This window comes from Ranitomeya imitator, chromosome 1, assembly GCF_032444005.1.
Source record: "Ranitomeya imitator isolate aRanImi1 chromosome 1, aRanImi1.pri, whole genome shotgun sequence".
NCBI classification, from domain to species: domain Eukaryota; kingdom Metazoa; phylum Chordata; class Amphibia; order Anura; family Dendrobatidae; genus Ranitomeya; species Ranitomeya imitator.
In genome coordinates this window covers 569,391,774-569,414,117 of record NC_091282.1, presented here as the reverse complement: position 1 = coordinate 569,414,117, position 22,344 = coordinate 569,391,774, and the positions used below count along the sequence as shown (strand labels likewise).

Genomic DNA, 22,344 nt, shown 5'->3' with positions numbered 1-22,344 from the left:
GTAGGCTTGTTGGAAGAGGTGGTTCTTCAGGTTCCCATGGAAAGTGATAGTGTGATATATTGGGGTAGGGAGTTCCAGAGGAGAGGGGATGTACAGAAGAAATCTAGCATGCGATTGTGTGAAGAGGAGATAAGAGGGGAGTAGAGAAGGAGATCTTGTGATGATCGGAGGTAGTGTGCAGGTAAGTACCAGGAGACTACGTCACAGATGTATGGAGGAGACAGTTTGAGCTTTGAACTTCATAGCCAGGTGTATGCAATCATGAGAAAAGCTACTTAAAGTGGCCACTTGCAAGTTGTTCTCCTGTTTGAATCTCCTCTGAAGAGTGGCATCATGGGCTCCTCAAAACAACTGTCTAATGATCTGAAAACAAAGATTATTCAACATAGTTGTTCGGGGGAAGGATACAAAAAGCTGTCTCAGAGATTTAACCTGTCAATTTCCACTGTGAGGAACATAGTAAGGAAATGGAAGAACACAGGTACAATTCTTGTTAAGGCCAGAAGTGGCAGGCCAAGAAACACATCAGAAAGGCAGAGAAGAAGAGATCAGTCAAGGACAATCCTCAGACCACCTCCAGAGAGCTGCAACATCAACTTGCTGCAGATGGTGTCACTGTTCATCGGTCAACTATGCACTTTGCACAAGGAGAAGCTGTATGGGAGAGTGATGCGAAAGAAGCCGTTTCTGCAAGCACGCCACAAACAGAGTCAGCTGAGGTAGCAAAAGCACATTTGGAGAAGCCAATTTCTTTTTGGAAGAAGGTCCTGTGAACTGATGAAACCAAGATTGAGTTGTTTGGTCATACAAAAAGGCGTTATGCATTGCGGCCAAAAAACACAGCATTCCAAGAAAAACACTTGCTACCCACAGTAAAATTTGGTGGAGGTTCCATCATGCTTTGGGGCTGTGTGGCCAATGCCGGCACCGGGAATCTTTTTAAAGTTGAGGGATGCATGGATTCCTCTCAGTCTCAGCAGATTCTTGACAATAATGTTCATGAATCAGTGACAAAGTTGAAGTTACACAGGGGATGGATCTTTCAGCAAGATAATGATCCAAAACACGGCTCCAAATCTACTTAGGCATTCATGCAGATGAACAATTACACTGTTCTGGAATGGCCATCCCAGTCCCCAGACCTGAATATCATTGAACATCTGTGGGATCATTTGAAGAGGGCTGTCATTGCTCGGCGACCATCAAACTTAACTGAACTGGAATTGTTTTGTAAAGAGGAATGGTCAAAAATACCTTCATCCAGGATCCAGGATCTCATTATAAGCTACAGGAAGCGACTAGAGGCTGTTATTTTTGCAAAAGGAGGATATACTAAATATTAATGTCACTTTTCTGGTGGGGTGCCCATACTTATGCACCTGTCAAATTTTGTTTGAATGCAGATTGCACATTTTCTGTTAGTACAATAAACCTCATTTCAAAGCAGAAACATTACTGTGTCCAACAGTTATTAGATATATGAAGCTGAAATAGCTGTTGCAAAATTTCTTTTTTTTATAAAACATTAAGCTTAAGATTAATAGGGGTGCCCAAACTTTTTCATATAACTGTATGTCTTGCAGATGAGAGCCAGATAGAGCATGTGCTTCAGTGTATAGCAAATGCTGCATCAAGTGGCCTCTCCTCCTCATTCTCCACCTTAACACTACACACAGTACAGTCCTCAGAGGTAGCATCCCAATTACAATTGTTTCTCCTGCATCACAATTCTCCAACTTCCAACAAGCGCTAGTCTGGGAATCTCACTGCGCTAAAATGCGGCCTAACAGGCCTCAACAGCCACCACCTGCCTCATCAACCGCATCTGCTGCTTCTTCCTCCTCCATCACCATGGCAAGTGTTTTTTACACAGGTCTCTGGCCACAGAACCTCCACTTATTTACCTGCTACAGTCAGAGTGGGAGCCCGTCAGCTGTTACGGAAGTGGACACGCCTGCTGTTTTTAACAGAAATCACCAAGATCATCACATCTTTCTCAAACCACCATAACATCTCCACCTGCACCACATTCACAGTCCAGCAGTTTGTCGTGTTCACTCTACTCCATCCTCTCTGAGCCCAGCAGCCAGCCCTTGGTCCCACAGTTGTGGTCACGTAATAGAGCTTGCACTTCACAATCTTCAATCTTTTGGCAATGGAAATTCTGCTTTTTCTGCCTGGTGCATACAGATGCTTTCTTAAAGCCGATGTCCTTCTCAGTCCCCAGTATCAGTTGTTCAGTTGCAATTACTTCTCTAAGAAAGTTGTGTCTGCGCTACACCAGCATGCTGCAGACAACATCATCCGTTCCCTGTAAAACCTATGTCTGCCAGGGTGAATTTCACAAGTGACACCTGGATGAGCAATTATAGCCAGGAGCGTTACAACTCGGTTACTGCGCACTGGGTGATTCTGGTGGCTGTGGGGGCAAGTAGGGAAGGCTTTGCTCCACAAGTCTTGGAATCCCCCCAGAGGATGGAGAACTAAACTATTAGACAACAGGGTTGGAGAACTAAACTACTAAATACTCAAAACTAAACCACTATACATGAGAAGATGGATAACTGAAGTACTACACACCAGGGGATGGAGAATTAAACCACTATACACCAAGAGATGGTGAAGTAACCACTAGACAACAAGGTGTCAGTAGACACCAAGTCTTGAAATCCCCAAGGTTCGCAGGACAAACGTCTGAATCTAACACTTCCTCCACTGCTTCTGCCTCCTCCACCTACTTTAGGGTCTCCACCTCTCCCTTAACAAGACATGCACTCCTATAGCGCAGAGGGAAACCCCCCAACTCCGTACTACGCAGCCAGGGCTCACTGCAATCGGCAGTGTTTAAATTAATATGCCTTGGAGATCGCAGTCACACAGCTCTTGTGGACAGTTATTCAGGCCAAGTTTGAGCAATGGCTGTCTCCACTAATCTTGGAAGCAGGGAAGGGCATGTGCGATAATGGTATGAACCTGGTAGCGGCCCTACTCTGGGGAAAACTCACACACGTGCCTTGCATGGCTCACATCCTCAACCTGGTGATACAGCAATTTCTCCCCCCACTATCCCAACCTGGCTGCGCTGCTGCAGAAAGCATGGTCGCTGTGTGCTCACTTCCAGCATTTGCACCCCACAGGTCATTGACTTGCATCACTAAAGAGGTCTTTCAGGCTACAGGATAACTGGTTGTGTCTCCATCTGGTGGGCTGCCTGTAGTGGAAGGGGTGTCAGATCCCTATTATACTATTTCTACTCTCGGGAAATTGATAATGTCTGTAAAGCACTATATGGAGCTATATGAGTGAGCAAAATAAATAAATAAAATAAACTGATGTTAGTAATTTTTGTTGAAATGTGGAGACTCCAAGTTGTGTCTCCATCTCGTGGCTTGCCTGTAGTGGAAGTGGTGTCAGAGCTCCATTATACTATTCCTAGTCTGGGAAAATTTATGACACTTTAATGGTGTCTGCCCATAATTTTTGGAAATGTTTGGACTCCAAGTTGGGTCTCCTTCATGTGTGTTGCCTGAATTTGGCAGGGCTCTCAGAGCACCAGGCCTGCACCTGTCACGCATCCACCTGTTACTAATCAACGTTTAAGCTAGAAATGCTGGTCCAAGCCCTGTCCCATGCCCATGCATCCATGCTGCACAATTATACTATTTGTACCCTTGGTCAGCTGAGGGGTTGGAGAGTTGTGATGCTGGGGAAAACAAGGGTAATTGTGGTGCCACCTCTAAGGACTGTACTGTGTGCAATGTTAAAGGAGAGGAAGAGGAGGAAAGGACACTTGATGCAGTGCTTGCCATCTACTGGAGCACATGTTCTTTTTGACCCTCATCTACAAGGCATACAGCTGTGTGGCTGCCAAAGACAGGGGGTTGAGTAGCATATTAAGTAACCGATGTTGTTTGTTGTCTTTGGATAGGACAAGATGGTGTTTGTTCAAAAGAGCTTTCAGTAACATTACGCCATGTACATCTTGAACACCAAGCATATTCCCCCTTCAACCACAACTTGCTTTTTCCCCACTCATGTTGAATGTACCCTTCCTCTCTTTTAACCAGCTGTTTCATAACCCTAGGCCCAGACCTATCTGTCACCTGTCACTAAATTAACAATCAGTATTTATTGGCTGAGATAGTGTGGCTGGACCACAGAATGCGCGTAAAAAGATTTGTATGCTGAAATGTAGACTGGAGGCAAAACTATGGAATTAGCACAAACTATTTTTATTATAAAAAGTATTAGCCCAAACAATTTGGATTATGAAATCAAGCCTGTTACCTGCACCAGGGTATTACCCCAAATTATTTTGATTATGAAATCTGGACTGGTGCCTGCACCCCAATATTAGCCCAAACAATTTTGATTAGGAAATGTGGCCTAGTGCCTGCACCACAATATTAGCCAAGACGATTTTAATTAGGAAATGTAGACTGTTGCCTGCACAACAGTATTAGCCCAAACAATTTTGATTATTAAATGTGACCTTCTGGGTCCTCAATGCAACAAAGTATTAGCCCAAACAATTTGGACTAGGAAAAAGAGCCTGATGCCTGCAGGAAAGGTGGCCTTGTGCCTGAAACACAATATTAGCCTAAATGATTTTGATTAGTACATGTGACCTCCTAAGTCCTGACTGCAACACAGTATTATCCCAAAAGATTTGGATTAGGATATGAGGTCCTGTGCCTGCACCCCAATATTATCCCAAACAATGTTGATTAGTAAAAGTGATCTCCTGAGTCCTGATGGCAACACAGTATTAGCCTCTCTGTGCTGTTACACTGGGAAAATGGCGCCAGCAAAACAACATGTCTGCTTTTTATATGGAGAGGGACATGTGACTTCAGCAACTAATAACAGATGCCCTTGTGTGTGGATGTTGTGAATGGTTTCTGCACCCTCCTTGGCTGCCTGAATCTACAAAGATTAAAGGGACACTGTCACCTGAATTTGGAGGGAACAATCTTCAGCCATGGAGTCGGGGTTTTTGGGTGTTTGATTCACCCTTTCCTTACCCGCCGGCTGCATGCTGGCTGCAATATTGGATTGAAGTTCATTCTCTGTCCTCCGTAGTACATACCTGCACAAGGCAATCTTGATACCAGTCCTACAGAACATATAGAGATTACAGCACAGTTATAGACGGTGACTTACCGCTGATGTTCTTTCTGATGGAATCGTTCACTTTTCACGTCTATTCCATCTGGCCAAGACCAACATGACAGCTTCTTCCAGCCAGGACTTGTCTACAGAGATTGCAACAAAGACACATTTCACGTCTCATATATTCAGCACTGTCACCAATGGGACTATTCCCAACCTGCACAAACTCCTTATCCTGCTGATACCCCAATACTGAGCCGCTGTTGACGAATGTTTCCCTATTACTGCACCAACTGTGTGGCTCCCTGTGCCCTCTAAATTCTAAAGCAACCCTCTAGAATATAGTGATGCCAGGTGCGAGTGCCCACATTTTGCCCCCTAGAAAGTAATAATGCCCTGTGTGCCCGTTTGACAGTCACAGAAACCTGAGTTCCCCTAGAACAATAAGTGCCCACTTTACATTTAATAATGTCCTGAGTTTCCTCCTGTACACAGTAGGATACTCTCTTATATGCAGTATAATGCCCCCTCACTGTCGATATACTGACCTGTTAGTATCACCCAAACTGTTTGATGGCTCCAACACTGTATTATTGCCCTGTCAATGTAATCGCCACACTGTATGATGGACCCCTAGATAGCCTCCATATAGTATAATGCACCAGGTAGTCCTCAATATAATATAATGCACATCCCATAAGCAGACTCTATATTGTATAATGCACCCCATAGGCAGACTCTAATATAATGCACCCCATAGGCATACTCTATAATATAATGCACCCCCATATGTAAACTCTATATAACATAGTGCACCCTCTAATAGGAAGACTCTATAATATAGTGCAGCCCTCCATAGGCAGATTATAAATTATACTGCATCCCCCATAGGCAGACTCTATGGTATAATGCACTGTCCATAGGCTGACTCTATATATTATAATGCACCCCAATAGGCAGACTCTAATATAATACACCCCCATAGGCATACTCTATAGTTTAATACACCCCCAAAGGTAGAATAATGCACTTCCCATAGGCAGACTCTATAGTATAATGCACCCCACATAGGCAGACTCTATATTATATAATGCACATCCCATAGACAGACTCTATATTGTACAGTGGGTACAGAAAGTATTCAGACTTGTTTAAATTATTCACTCTTTGTTTCAATGCAGCCATTTGGTAAATTCAAAAAAGTTCATTTTTTTACATTAATGTACAATCTGCACTCCATTTTGACTGAAAAAAAAACAGAAATGTAGAAATTTATGCAAATTTAATAAAAAAGAAAAACTGAAAAATCATATGGTCATAAGTATTCAGACCCTTTGCTCAGACACTCATATTTAAGTCAAAAGCTTTTCCTTGTGATTCTCCTAGAGATGGTTCTTCTCCTTCATCGAGTCCAGCTGTGTTTAATTAAACTGATAGGACTTGATTTGAAAAGGCACACATCTGTCTATATAAGACCTCACAGCTCACAGTGCATGTCAGACCAAATGAGAATCATGAGGTCAAAGGAACTGGCCAAGGAGCTTAGAGAAATAACTGTGACAAGGCACAGATCTGGCCAAGGTTTCAACAGAATTTCTGCAGTACTCAAGGTACCTAAGAGCACAGTGTCCTCCATAATCCTTAAATGGAAGAAGTTTGGGACCACCAGAAGTCTTCCTAGACCTGGCCGTCCAGCCAAACTGAGCAATCTTGGGAGAAGAGCCTTGATGAGAGAGGTAAAGAAGAACCCCAAGATCACTGTGGCTGAGCTCCAGAGATGCAGTAGGGAGATGGGAGAAAGTTTCACAAAGTCTACTATCACTGCAGCCCTCCACCAGTCAGGCCTTTATGGCAGAGTGACCCGACGGAAGCCTCTCCTCAGTGCAAGACATACGAAAGCCCGCATAGAGTTTGCTAAAAAAAAACAAGAATAACTTGCAGACTATGATACTGGAAAGATATATATATCTTGGTACCGTGTTAGGCAGTGGATAGAAAAATTTGTAGAATTGAGAGTCCTCAGTGGTTGATACCTTTTAATGGCTAACTGAAAAGATGGTAATAAATTGAAAGCTTTCGAGACTACTCAGGTCTCTTCATCAGGCATAGACTAAAAGAAATTCTGAAGAATCACATATTTATGCACAACACAGCACAGAAAAATGCCATAGATAAGACAGGTGACGTGAAGCAGAATTGCCATTGTGTGAGTTATGTCCATAAATATTGGAGGGGTTCATAGATAGAGAATTTTTTTTGTCCTCTGATTGGGGTCTGGTTCTGTTATGATGACCCCACATGGTCTGAGGAGCAAATTCCTTAGTTAATGTAAAAGGACATAAATCCATGCGACACATTAATTCCTACAAGATACCAGGAGAAACGTTACCCCTTAGACCCCAGTCCAGAGCCTCTCACCTAGCCAAATCAGTTCTCATACTTCGCACTGACAAGGGCCAACAGCCCGAAACACAGTGTCTGCGAATTGAGATACTGATTTGGCTTTTATCCTAAGTCATATTGCACGACTCGTTAAAGAATTGATTGTGACTTGTAGGATCGCTACTTCCAACAGGTGGGGCTATAGAGTTTAAGTCCTCCTTTTCTCAGAAGAGGCAATTTGCATATACAAGATACCAGGTACTTTCAGCTGCATCAAATCTAATGTAGTGTAGTTACTTATTTGTACTAAATGTCCAACTGGGGGTCTGTATGTAGGGGAGACAGGGCAGAAACTGAGAACAAGGATGAACTCTCATCGCCATACAATAAGAGAAAAAAGAATGGATCTACCTGTGGCAATACATTTTTGTCTCCCCAATCATAACATTATGGACATGAAATTACTTGTATTAAAAGGTAACTTCAAATCTAAGAGAGACAGAAGAGTATGGGAATATTGAATGTGTCACATGGATTTATGTCTTTTTACAACATGCTCCCAGCAGCACTTCCAGCTTGTTCTCTGGCTATGTTCTAAGGGCATGTGCAAGCGCTCCTGCTCTCTTAAAGTGCCAGCACGTGCACTTGCTATTTTCCTCCCCAGCCAATGGTTTTGAGGCATTGTATATATATTGCTTCCTCTCCACTGGGGAGGTGCTTGGCAACATTTCTATTTCAGTCTATGTTGTGTAAGGCCACATACCAGTGCAGGTCCTGCCTGTTACATTCTAAATACAAATCCTACCTGCTGTACTTCAAGTACAAATCCCGCTTGCTGCACTTAGAAGCAAATCCAGCTGCACTTAGAAGCAAATCCGGCAGCCCTTAGAAGCAAATCCGGCAACACTCAGAAGCAAATCCTGCTTGCTGAACTCTGAAGCTAATCCTGCTAGATGCACATAGACACAAACTCTGTCTCTGATACAAGCTCTGCCTGCTGCTCCATTCAGTCTGTCCTTCAGGTCCAGCTGCTGCGCGACTCAATTTAGTATAATGCAGCCACTCATAGGCAGACTCTATATTGTTTAATGCATCCCCCATAGGCAGACTCTATAGTATAATGCATCCCTATAAACAGACTCTATAGTATAATGCACCCCCATAGGCAGACTCTATATTGTATAATGCAGCTCCCCATAGGCAGACTCTATACTGTATAATGCAGCCACCCATAGGCAGACTCTATATTGTGTAATGCACCCCCATAGGCAGACTCTATATAGTATAATGCAGCCCACCATAGACAGACTATATACTGCATAATGCAGACCCCATGTGCAGACTCTATATTGTGTAATGCACCTCCCATAGGCAGACTCTATAGTACTGTATAATGCACTCCAGAGAGACAGACTCTATATTGTATAATGCACCCCCATACACAGGCTATATATATTGTATCATGCAGCCCCCCATAGGCAGACTATAGTATAATGCAGCCCCCATTGGCAAACTCTAATGTATAATAAAGCCCCATATAGGCAGACTCTATAGTATTATGCACTCCCCATTGGCAGACTGTATTTAGTATAATGCAGACCCCCATAGGCAGACTCTATACTGTATAATACAGCCCCCCATAGGCAGACTTTATAGTATAATGCAGTCCACCATAAGCAGACTTTATACTGTATAATGCAGCTCTCCCATAGGTGGACTCTATACTGTATAATGCAGCCCCACATAGTCAGACTATGCACTCCCCAGTCAGACTTTATATTGTATAATGCACCCTCATATGCAGACTATATATAGTATAATATAGCTCCCCATAGGCAGACTCTATACTGTATAATGCAGCCCTCCATAGGCAGACTCTATATTGTGTAATGCATCCTCCATAGGCAGACTCTATAATGCATTCCCCATAGAAAGACTCTATTGTATAATGCACCCCCGTAGGAAGGCTCTATATAGTATAATGCAGCCCACGATAGGCAGACTCTATACTGTATAATGCAGCTCCCATAGGCAGACTCTATATTGTGTAATGCAACCACCACAGGTAGACTCTATATAGTATAATGCACTCCCCATAGGCAGACTCTATATTGTATAATGCACTTCCCATAGGCAAACTCTATATAGTATAATGCTCTCCCCATTGGCAGACTTTATAGTATAATGCACTCCCCATAGGCAGACTGTATCGTATAATGCAGCCCCCATAGGTAGACTCTATACTGTATAATGCAGCCCCCCATAGGAAGACTCTATAGCATACTGCATTCACCATAGGCATATTTTATAGTATAATGCACCCCCATAGGCAAACTCTATAATATAATGCACCCCCATAGGTAGACACTACAGTATAATGTACTCCCCCAAATGCAGACTCTATGTTATAATGCAGCACCCCATAGGCAGACTCTATAGTATAATGAACCTTAGTCACGCCCCTCCAGGTGCTTCGTGGCCCGTGGCACAGTGGTTCGACAAACCACGAGCGTGACACTGTATAGTATAATGCAGCCTTCCATAAGCAGATTTCATAGTATAAGGCAGCCCCTATAGGCAGACTCTATGGTATAATGCAGTCCCCCATAGCTAGACTCTATATTGCATTATGCACCCCCATGGGCAGACTGTATAGTATAATGCACCCCATAGGCTGACTCTATATTGAATAATGCATCCCCTATAGGCAGATTCCATCATGTAATGCAGCCCCTCCATAGGCAGACTCTATAGTATAATGCAGCTCCCCAGAGGCAGACTCTATAGTATAATGCAGCTCCCTATAGGCAGACTCTACAGTTTAATGCAGGCCCCCATAGGTAGACTCTAGAGTATAATGCTCCCCCCATAAGCAGACTGTATAATATAATGCACCCCAATAGGCAGACTCTACAGTATAATACAGCCCTCCATAAGCAGATTTCACAGTATAATGCATCCTCTATAGGCAGACTCTATAGTATAATGCAGCCACCTATAGGCAGACTCTACAATTTAATACAGCCCCCCATTGGTAGACTTTAGAGTATAATGCGACCCCCATAAGCAGACTATAATATAATGTACCCCCATAGGCAGAGTCTATAGTATAATACAGCCCTCCATAAGCGGATTTCACAGTATAATGCATCCCCCTATAGGGAGACTCTATAGTATAATGCAGCCACCCATAGGCTGCCTCTATAGTATAATGTAGCCCCACATAGGCAGATTATATAGTATAATGCAGCACCCTATAAGTAGATTCTATAGTATAATACAGCCCCCTAAAGGCATACTCTATAGCAAAATGCAGCACCCATGAGCAGACTCTCTAATGTATAATGCAGCCACCTATAGGCAGACTCTATAGTATAATTCAGCCCCCATAGGTAGACTCTAGAGTATAATGCTCCCCCCATAAGCAGACTCTATAATATAATGCACCCAAATAGGCAGATTCTATAGTATAATATAGCCATCCATAAGCAGATTTAATAGTATAATGCATCCCCCTATAAGCAGACTTTATAGTATAATGCAGCCACCCATAGGCAGCCATTATAGTATAATGCAGCTCCCCATAGGCAGACTCTATAGTATAATGCAGCCCCACTTAGGCAGATTCTATAGTATAAGGCAGAACCTTTAAGCAGATTCTATAGTATAATACAGCCCCCTAAAGGCATATTCTATAGTAAACTGCCGCACCCATCGGCAGACTCTCTAATGTCTAATGCAGCCCCCTATAGGCAGACTCTATAGTATAATGCAGCCCCCCAGAGGCAGACTCTATAGTATAATGCAACCCCCATAAGTAGACACTATAGTTTAATGCAGCCCCCCATAGGTAGACTCTTTAGTATAATGGTTCCCCATAGGCAGACTCTGTAATGCAGCCCTCCATAAGCAGATTCCATAGTATACTTCATCCTCCTTATTGGCAGACACAATAGTATCATGCAGCCCTCCATAGGCAGACCCTATACTGTATAATGCAGCGCATCATAGACAGACTCTATAGCATAATGCAGCCACCCATAGGCAGCCTCTATAGTATAAAGCAGCCCCCCATAGGCAAACCCTATAGTATAATGCAGCCTCACATAGACAGATTCTATACTATAATGCAACACCCCATAGGCAGATTCTTTATTTAAATGCAACCTCGTATAGGCTGACTCTATAGTATTATGCACCCCCTTTGGCAGGCTCTATTTAGTATAATGCAGACCCTCATAGGTAGACTCTATACTGTATAATACAGCCCCCCATAGGCACACTCTATAATATAATGCAGCCTTCCATAAGCAAACTATATACTGTATAATGCAGCTCTCCCATAAGCAGACTCTATACAGTATAATGCAGCCACACAAAAGCAGACTCTATAGTATAATGCACTCCCCAGAGTCAGACTCTATATTAAATAATGCATCCCCCATAGGTAGACTCTACATAGTATCATGCAGCTCCCCATTGGCAAACTCTGTACTGTATAAGGCAGACTCTATAGTATTATGCACCCCCATTTGCAGACTCTATTTTGTATAATGCACCCCCATTGGGAGATTTTATAGTATAATGCAACCCCATAGGCAGACTCTATAGAATAATGCAGCACCCCATAGGCAGACTCTATAGTATAATGCACCCCCATAGGCAGACTGTATAGTATAATGAACTCCCCAGAGACACACTCTATATTGTATAATGCATCCTCCATAGGGAGATTCTATACTGTGTAATGCAACCCCCCATAGACAGACTCTATATTGTGTAATGCAGCCCCACAAAAGCAGACTCTATAGTATAATGCACTCCCCAGAGTCAGACTCTATATTATGCAATGCACCCCCATAGGCAGACTCTACATAGTATAATGCAGCTCCCCATTGGCAAACTCTGTACTGTATAATGCAGCCCCCTATAGACAGACTCTATAGTATTATGTACCCCCATTTGCAGACTCTATTTAGTATAATGCACCCCCCATAGGGAGATTCTATAGTATAATTCACCCCCTATAGGCAGACTATAGTATAATGCACTCCCCATAGGCAGACTCTGTAGTATAATGCAGCACCCCATAGGCAGACTCTATAGTATAATGCACCCCATAGACAGACTCTATAATATAATGCACTCCCCAGAGACAGACTCTATATTGTATAATGCATCCTCCATAGGTAGATTCTATACTGTATAATGCAGCCCCCCGTAGGCAGGCTCTATATTGTGTAATGCACCCCCATAGGCAGACTCTACAGTATAATGCACTCCCCATAGGTAGACTCTACATTGTATAATGCACTTCCTATAGGCAGACGCTATATAGTATAATGCAGCGCCCCATAGGCAGACTCTATATTACAATGCATTCCCCATAGGCAAACTCTATATTATATTGCAATCTTCATAGGCAGACTCTATAGTATAATGTACCCTCCATAAGCAGACTCTATAGTATAATGCACTACCCATAGGCACACTCTTTAATATAATGCAGCACCCCATAGGCAGACACTATAGTATAATGTACCCCCATACAGTCATGGCCAAAAGTATTGACACCCCTGGAATTCTGTCAGATAATACTCATTTTCTTCCTGAAAATGATTGCAAACACAAATTATTTGGTATTATTATCTTCATTTAATTTGTCTTAAATGAAAAAAACACAAAAATAATTGTCCTAAAGCCAAATTGGATATAATTCCACACCAAACATAAAAAAGGGGATGGACAAAAGTATTAGCACTGTTCGAAAAATCATGTAATGCTTCTCTAATTTGTGTAATTAACAGCACCTGTAACTTACCTGTGGCACCTAACAGGTGTTGGCAATAACTAAATCACACTTGCAGCCAGTTGACATGGATTAAAGTTGACTCAACCTCTGTCCTGTGTCCTTGTGGGTACCACATTGAGCATGGAGAAAAGAAAGAAGACCAAAGAACTGTCTGAGGACTTGAGAAACCAAATTGTGAGGAAGCATGAGCAATCTCAAAGCTACAAGTCCATCTCCAAAGACCTGAATGTTCCTGTGTCTACCGTGCGCAGTGTCATGAAGAAGTTTAAAGCCCATGGCACTGTAGCTAACCTCCCTAGATGTGGACGGAAAAGAAATATTGACAAGAAATTTTAACGCAAGATTGTGCGGATGTTGGATTAAGAACCTCGACTAACATCCAAACAAGTTCAAGCTGCCCTGCAGTCCGAGGGTACAACAGTGTCAACCCGAACTATCCGTCGGCGTCGGAATGAAAAGGGACTGTATGGTAGGAGACCCAGGAAGACCCCACTTCTTACACCGAGACATAAAAAAGCCAGGCTGGATTTTGCCAAAACTTGCCTGAAACGTTTTGGAAGAATGTTCTCTGGTCAGATGAGACAAAAGTAGAGCTTTTGGGCAAAGGCATCAACATAGAGTTTACAGGAGAAAAAAGAGGCATTCACAGAAAAGAACACGGTCCCTACAGTCAAACATGGCGGAGGTTCCCTGATATTTTGGGGATGCTTTGCTGCCTCTGGCACTGGACTGCTTGACCGTGTGCATGGCATTATGAAGTCTGAAGACTACCAACAACTTTTGCAGCATAATGTAGGGCCCAGTGTGAGAAAGCTGGGTCTCCCTCAGAGGTCATGGGTCTTCCAGCAGGACAATGACCCAAAACAAACTTCAAAAAGCACTAGAAAATGGTTTGAGAGAAAGCACTGGAGACTTCTAAGGTGGCCAGCAATGAGTCCAGACCTGAATCCCATAGAATACCTGTGGAGAGATCTAAAAATGGCAGTTTGGAGAAGGCACCCTTCAAATATCAGGGACCTGGAGCAGTTTGCCAAAGAAGAATGGTCTAAAATTCCTGCAGAGCATTGTAAGAAACTCATTGATGGTTACCGGAAGCAGTTGGTCGCAGTTATTTTAGCTAAAGGTTGTGCAACCAAGTATTAGGCTGAGGGTGCCAATACTTTTGTCTGGCCCATTTTTGGAGTTTTGTGTGAAATGATCAATGTTTTGCTTTTTGCTTCATTCCCTTTTGTGTTTTTTCACTTAAGACAAATTAAATGAAGATAATAATACCAAATAATTTGTGTTTGCAATCATTTTCAGGAAGAAAATGAGAATTATCTGACAGAATTGCAGGGGTGGCAATACTTTTGACCATGACTGTAGGTAGACTCTATATAATATAATGCACCCAATAGGCAGACTCTATATAATATAATGCATCCCCCATAGGCAGACTCTATAGTATAATGCAGCCCGCCCATAGGCAGACTCTATGGTTTAATGCAACCCCATAAAAAATAAATAAATCCAATACTAACCTCTCTCCCTCCTAGTTCCTCCGCTGCTCGGAGCGCCCCTTTATCTCCAGGCAGCGGGCGCCAAGTGGTGACGTCATCACGACCCCTGTCAGTGTCTGAGTCAGGGACATCAGGCCCTGAGAGGGGATGTGGAAAGGGAGCATGACGCTCCCACTCTCATCAATGCGGTCAGCTGTATCGGCATCCAGCTAATACAGTTGAGCTTGCGATGACAGAGGGGGCCCACGGCTAGCATCGGGGCCCTCTCTTGCTCAGGGGCCCCATAGCAGTCAAGTGGCAGCGGAGGGAGAACGAGTCTACCTGCTCTGCCGCAGAATGTAACTGTATGGGCGTGCTGTGCATGCCCATAGAGTTACAGTAGCGTAGCTCCGGGTGGGCCCCTCAGAACGTGGGGGCCAGGTCGACTGCCCACTCTGTCCCCCTGGTAGCTACGCTACAGCGGCCTACTGTTGATTCAAATTTATCTGTGTTTCCCTTTTAGGGGGGAATCATGTGGGCCTGGCAGCTCTGTAATAGTGACTTACCTGTTAGATGTATTGCCTGCTTTCTACCATGGACAAATTACACTGCACCTCATTATTATATTTGTATCATGAGACAAACCCTGTTACAATTATATCCTCTTAGATGAGTGGCTATCACCGGAACATTATGTCAGAATTAATTATTTATTTATTCATTCTCTTTGTTATTTTGTACAATATTTCTTATGAATGTTGTTTGATTGTCCATACAGTGTATGTTTGAGAAAGGTCTCCATTGATCAAAACGTCACGAATGAAACACAGTATCTATTAGGACCACTGTAATGAAAGTCTCATGATTTTTCTCCATACTCACCTCAGAGTGCTGGATTTTTCTTACTACTGTAGTATTACGGATTGGGATCCTATCCGGGCACGTACTTCTGACAGGGAGTGCCGTATTTTCATTCTGTCACATAATTTTATACTATTGGGTGGTGAAGAAAGAATAATTTAATTTTTACCGCTAAAATGTTGTTTTAATTTTTTGTTAAAAGGGCAAATAGGAAAAAATGTAACTCACAGTTTGTTGTGCAATTACTACTCAATGCACTAAAACCCTACATGTAATCGGGAACTACTTTTCATGCACATTAGAAAGCATAGAAGGGAAGAGGCGCCATATTACAGTGCAGATTTTGCAGCACTGGTTTGAGGGTGCCATATGACATTGTCAGAGCCCCTGAGGTGCCAGAACAGCAGAATTCCCCATCAGTGACCCCATTTTACAAACTACATCTCTCAATGAATTCATCTAGGGGTGCAGTGATCATATTGACACCACAGGTTGGTCACAGAATATTATACCATTGGGGAGTCAAGAAAGAATAACTACATTTTTACCAGAAAAATGTTGTTTTAGTCCCAGATTTTACATTTTCACACAGAGAAAAAATAGTAAAACTGGCAAAAAAATGTGTCACACAATTTCTGCTGAATGTGACAATACCCCATATGTGGCTGTACATTACTGCATAGACATACGGCGAGACTCAAGAGGGACGGAGCACTATTTGCCTCCTGGAACGCAGATTTTCCTAGAATAGTTGGCGGACTCAATATATAGAGTCCCTACGTGCCAGAAGAGCAGAATCCCCCCTCAATTGACCGAATTCAGGAAATTACACCAATCTGGGAATTTATCTACAGGTGTAGTGACGATTTTAACTCCATGGGTGTGTCTCAGAAACAAGCTGTTGTGGATGTTGCCGAGTGAAAATTGCAAATCTGCCATTGTAGTGTTCATACATTCCAGTGCATAGTATGTTGTAGTGAAAAGTATATTGAAGTGTCCATAAATTGTAGTGCCTATACACTGTAATGCCCATACATTGTGTCCAGCTCATGCTTCTGGAGACATGGACCCTGTATATTAGGCGGGCTATCATCCCTACAGAAATACCAAACATGTGGTCGATAAATGTGACTTAGGCACACTGGGGATCAAAAGGGAGAGGGTAATTTGGATTTGGGAGTGCAGAATTTGCTGGATTTGTTTTCCTATATTGCCATTAACAGATTGTAATATACCTTGTAGGAAAGAAAAAGTGCAGATAGTGTTTTATCTCACAATTTAAGAGAAGATTTGCCAGTAATGTAACTGCTCACCTGATGTAAAAAAAATTCATAAGCATATAGTGCTGGCTGCCACAGATCCTCCGGTCGACAACCGACCACAGCTAGATTGCTGAATAGGAGGATTTGTGGGTTATGATCTGCGCAGGTATTTTCCTGAAGAAGGAGTCATTTGCACTCCGAAATGCGTAGAATAAACCACTTTAATTGTACATTATGTCTGTTTTGGATGAGCTGGCAGCGCAGATCATAACCCACAAAACCTCCTATCCAGCGATCCATTAATATTAATTAATTCCCTGACTGGGAACTTGCTTTTTTGTGGATTGAGTTGAAGCGTTTATTTGGAACATTTTATGTTACATTTTGGATCACGTTTATCCTGTACTCTACGCTGAGAGTTTACATCTGGGAGCCCTTACATCTGGGTTTCCAACTCTCCAAGTGAGGTCATTCAGATGATCCATCGACAAATCCAATCACTATAATGAGGAAGCAGTGTTTCTCTGCACTCTGTTCAGCAATGTCCTTTTCAGAGGTGCACAAAACTGTGGTGGAGGACCTCACTTTTAGACACACTTAAAATGATGGACATCACCAAATCATAGGAGAGGCAGAGTCCACCATGTCTCCATCGGCCTCTTTATAGGGTATTTGCCATTGCAGGTTTCATCTCCATATGCGCACGCGCCACCTCCTACGGCCATTATCCAGAAGTCCTCTGAATTGAAAAGGATGGGAAGCGCAGGGACGCTAGACATTTTGTGAAAGCCTTGAGTCCGCAGCAGCCTCACACTGCCAAACACCCCCTCCTCCCAGCATGGGACCCGCAGCATCATACCAGACCTGCCGCCGCCACAAGTTTCCCGCAGCAGCCACCCTGCCTCCTGTGATCCCACTCCCAAATCCGCTGCAGGCAGCCCCCCGGAAAGCTACCGTAAAAGCGGACTTTAAGATGCACCACCATTTTGCTCAAAAAAAGTTTTCCTATTTTCCTTCCCAAAACTTGGGGTGCATCTTATGGTCAGGTGCGTCTTATAATATGCAAAATACGGTGTGTGTTTTTATTGGTATACTTTTTGTTTGTTTGTTTTTTTATTTGAGACTTTTAAAAAAAATATCTTTACAATTTTTTTTTTACTTCTTTACTTAATCTCTCTATGGTACTTTAACTTTTTTTTTACTCTGATTGCTGGTATAATGCATTATACCTGTTAGTGCTGCACTTACAGAAGCCTTAAAGACCATGTACCTGGCATAGTCTAATGGACTTGCCGTAGCTGGCTAACCCAGAGGTCATCCTTATGGGTTGGGTTGCCTTGGCAATGATCTTGGGTTGCCTTAGCAATGATTGGGCCCTCGCAATGACGTCAATCGGAAAGGACCATTTCCCAGCCTTCTAATTGCTGCGATTGATATATAAAAAAAAGCAAGCTCTCATCCAGATATGTGGTTGGATAAATAAAAATGTTATGACTCTTAGATCAAGAGGGGAGGAAAGGAAAAAAGTAAATATGGAAAATGTACTTGTTTGGAAGGAATTAACGAGAACCTTTCACTAAATTTTTTAATTAAAACTGAGAACTTCCTCTAATTTCTATTGACTAATTAAGAAATGGATCCAAAGTTATGCCCCACGGTAATAAAGAAGCAGATGGCCCCTTGAACCAAGTGGGCGTATACCACAGAATTTCTCTGTGGGCGTTTGTGTTTTCTCCTCTGTGACAGAACATCTGTGGTATATTCCCAGGGGGTTGAGTTTGCTCCTTTATTACCAGTAGACATAATTTTGGAATAGAGAGACACAGAAGAAAAACAAAAACTTTTCCAGAAATAGTTAAGCGGCAGCAATTGGAGGAGATACTCAATTTAATGAAAAAAAATCTCGTAACGGTCCTGTTTAATAAGGCATAGCAAAATGGCCACAGACCTGAGAATTCTGAGCAGGATAATTCATCAGGATCTGTTTACCTCTCCAATCCAACAGACTGCCCCTTGACATCTGCCATCAGGAGAAAGATTGAGGGAGCAGGAATCAGATATTGTAAGACAAATATCCTTTTACACAAAATCATCTCCTCGTCTTGGGCTGATACAGTTTTTTTAAACAGTTCAGCACTGAACAGGCTCATGGTTTTGGATATATGGTGGATCCTACACTATTTCATGCCATGAGAGGAGATCTTGGGTACCACAGCTACTCTGACAGTCTTGATGTTTCCAATCCCGTGAGTGATAACAGATATGTGCTTACAACATGTTGGGGGCACTTAAATCAAGGAATGTGCGCTGTAATTACATACATTTTGGGGCAAAAAAATTGCTACTTTTCTTTATTTTATACTCTTTTAGCCACTATTCTAAAAAGTGGCTGGATCTTAGAGGCAATGCCATGGCCAAATGCAGCCAGGTAGGTTTACCATCATTTAACCATAAAGTAACATACATTGTACTGGAAATCTATGGCAGCTCATAGTTGGAATAGTTTTGAGTTTGTACTGTATACCATATTTTTCGCTTTATAAGACGCACCTGATTATAAGATGCACCCCCAAATTTGGTGAAGAAAAAGAGAAAAAAATAATTTTTATGTTAAATAGGGGTCTGTCTTATAATGCCATTGTCCGTCTTACAAATCATATATATGTCCCTCATCCTGGTATCTATATAACCCCCATTATTGTGCTGGCACATGGCCTCCTTGTTGTGCTGGCACATGGCCCCCCTGTGATGCTGGCAGGCACATGGCCCCCTGTTCACTATATGCCCCCTGTGCTGCTGGCAGGCATATGGCGCACCGGTCATTATATGCCCCCCTGTGCTGCTGGCAGGCCCATGGCCCCCCCGTTCACTATATGCCCCCTATGCTGCTGGCAGGCACATGGCCCCCCGGTCACTATATGTCCCCCTGTGCGGCTTGCAGGCACATGCCCCCCATTCACTATATGCCCCCCTGTGCTGCTGGCAAGCACATGGCTCCCCTGTTCACCATATGCCCCTCTGTGCTGCTGGTAATCAGATGGCCCCCCCGGTCACTATATGCCCCCCTGTGCTGTTGGCAGGTACATGGCCCCCCGATCACTATATGCCCCCCTGGGCTGCTGGGAGGCACATGGCCCCCCCGTTCACTATATGCCCCCTGTGCTGCTGGCAGTCAGATGGCCCCCCGGTCACTATATACCCCCCCGTGCTGCTGGCAGGCACATGTTCGTGCCAGCAGAGGACATATAGAGTGACCGGAGGGGGCCATATCAATGATTGGAAGGGAGTGAGTGCAGGCAAATGCAATATGCGCCGCTTCCCTGTCTACCAACTCGGCACGGCTTCAGCGAGTGCAGTGAATATTACATGAGGCTATTGAGCGGGAGCAAGTGACCTCCCACTGTCTCTGCAGTTCTATGCCAGCCCACTCCAGCCCCCTGACACCACTCCAGGGCCGCCCTCCATCCTCTACAGCACAGCATACAGATTCGGATTATAAGATGCACCCCCCACTTTACCCCAAAATTTGGGGGATCAAAAGTGCATTTTATAATCTAAAAAATACGATATGTTAAATTTATTAGGAAGCATGCAAACTAAATGTGCTAAGTCCAGCTTGCTTTTAAGCTAATCTTTAAGTTTTTAGATTATTCCGAGTTCATATTTTGTTAAGAATGTTAATAATCCATTTCCCTTCCATGATATCACTGCATTTAGCAGGTTACATGTAAAAGAACTTACTTTGGAAAGTCTTCATCCTGCCATTCTTCTTTTACTTCTACATCAACATTTTCCATACGCAATGTTGCCTCTGTTGTCCCCATTATTTTGTGCCGGTCAGCAGATATTGTAGGATTTTAAGTTTAGAACCCTAAATAAAGGTTTAAATAGGTACAATGTAATTTGACTTAAGTGAATTAGTAAATGCAGAAAAAATAGTCCGTCAACTTATTATCCTACTTTATCCTATCATGTTGATCCAGAGGGAGGCAAAAGCCATATGAGGCAGTTGCTTATAATGTGCTCTATAATATTGAGAAAGAGAACCTCCAGACTTCTCATCTGGTGTAGACAAAGTCTATGGACCAATGGCTTATTGTCAGTGAACTAATACATAGAAGTTGTAATATTATTACTTTTAAAAAAGGAAATCCAGGCCTCATGAATTCGACATGACCTCCATAGTCTCATTAATTTGACAGTAAACAAAATCCTTCTTCTTTCATCCATACATTTAGATGCCATCTTGTTATGATTATGGTCCTTGGTAGAAATATATAATCTCTCTGTACTGTTCCTTCATATATTTATACACAGGTACTAGGTCACCCTTGCATCATCTTTTTCCAAAATAAATAGGCCAAGATAACTTTAAGGATGCATTTTTCCTTGATTGCTCAGTGACTTTGGGTCTCAACCTGGAGGCCCAGTGAAACAACCAAATGTACAAAGGCCCTCTATCACCATGATCCCTATACATGATATGCTAGACTTGTATTTGCCCTCCTCCTTTTCTGAGCATACTGTAATGGTCTACAACTCTGATATTGTACTAGACACTGAATGATATATACATTAGCATATATTACATATTTTACATGGCAGATTTCCTAAATGTAACTTCATCTACAACATCCTGTACTGAAAAACCCACTCATACAAAGAAGAATGTGTCTCTACTGCAAAATCAGATTATACATCGAGATGAAACATTCATATTATCAAAAACCTACCTGTCTTCCCAAAGGAAGATTTAGTTGATTGCAAAGTAAATAATCATGTAAAATGGCTACGCAAAAATGTCTTCCAGCTCAGCCCTCATCTGGCAGGAGAACATCTCTGAAATGGTTTATTTAAATCCTGGAGAATATGGCCCTTTTTCTGTGTACTACAATGTGGTCGAGGATGCTGCAATCCCTCATCTTTGGGATGTGCTGTCAGAATTAGTCGCCAGCAGAGTGGACATGCGTGTAGAATATATGTGCAGAGCTGTGCATCCTCACAGCTGACACAGCCTTAGCTGCTGATGTACCAGCTATTGTGAATGTGCAATGGAGGAGACGGGAGGGCGGAGGAGCAGGGGGAATGATGCTCCATTAGCTACCACCCTCCCTTTTCTGGGGAAGGCTAGCCTTGATTGGATAGAGCCTGGCAGCATCCAAGCAAAGGAGAAATCGCCTCAGGCAGATGGAGAAGAGGCAAGCTTTTAGCGTTTCTGATAGACTAGCTCTGAAGTTAGTGGTGGCACTGGCCAGTGAATAAAGTGCGGTGTAGACGGTGACCTATTGCACAGCATGAAACTGCTAACTATATACAGCTCTTTCAAAAAATTAAGAGACCACTGCAAAATGTTCAGTTTGTCTGTTTTTTTTTCTTTATAGATATATTTTTGAGAAAAATGTAAATTGTTCATTTATTCTGACAACATGTCTCCGAA

General features: G+C 42.8%; 1 protein-coding gene across 1 annotated transcript in view; it reads right to left on the bottom strand.

The window, feature by feature from the left end:
* The window catches only part of ATCAY (ATCAY kinesin light chain interacting caytaxin), a 322,397-nt gene extending 300,420 nt beyond the window's left edge, over positions 1 to 21,977 (bottom strand). Inside the window, exons 1-2 of the mRNA XM_069767815.1 lie at positions 21,641 to 21,977; positions 20,649 to 20,778 (exon numbers count right to left, since the gene is read on the bottom strand). Of these exons, the coding sequence (XP_069623916.1) occupies positions 20,649 to 20,731 (83 nt within the window). The 5' untranslated portion in view covers positions 20,732 to 20,778; positions 21,641 to 21,977. The remainder of the gene's footprint in view (positions 1 to 20,648; positions 20,779 to 21,640) is intronic.
* Positions 21,978 to 22,344: the final 367 nt, after the last annotated feature.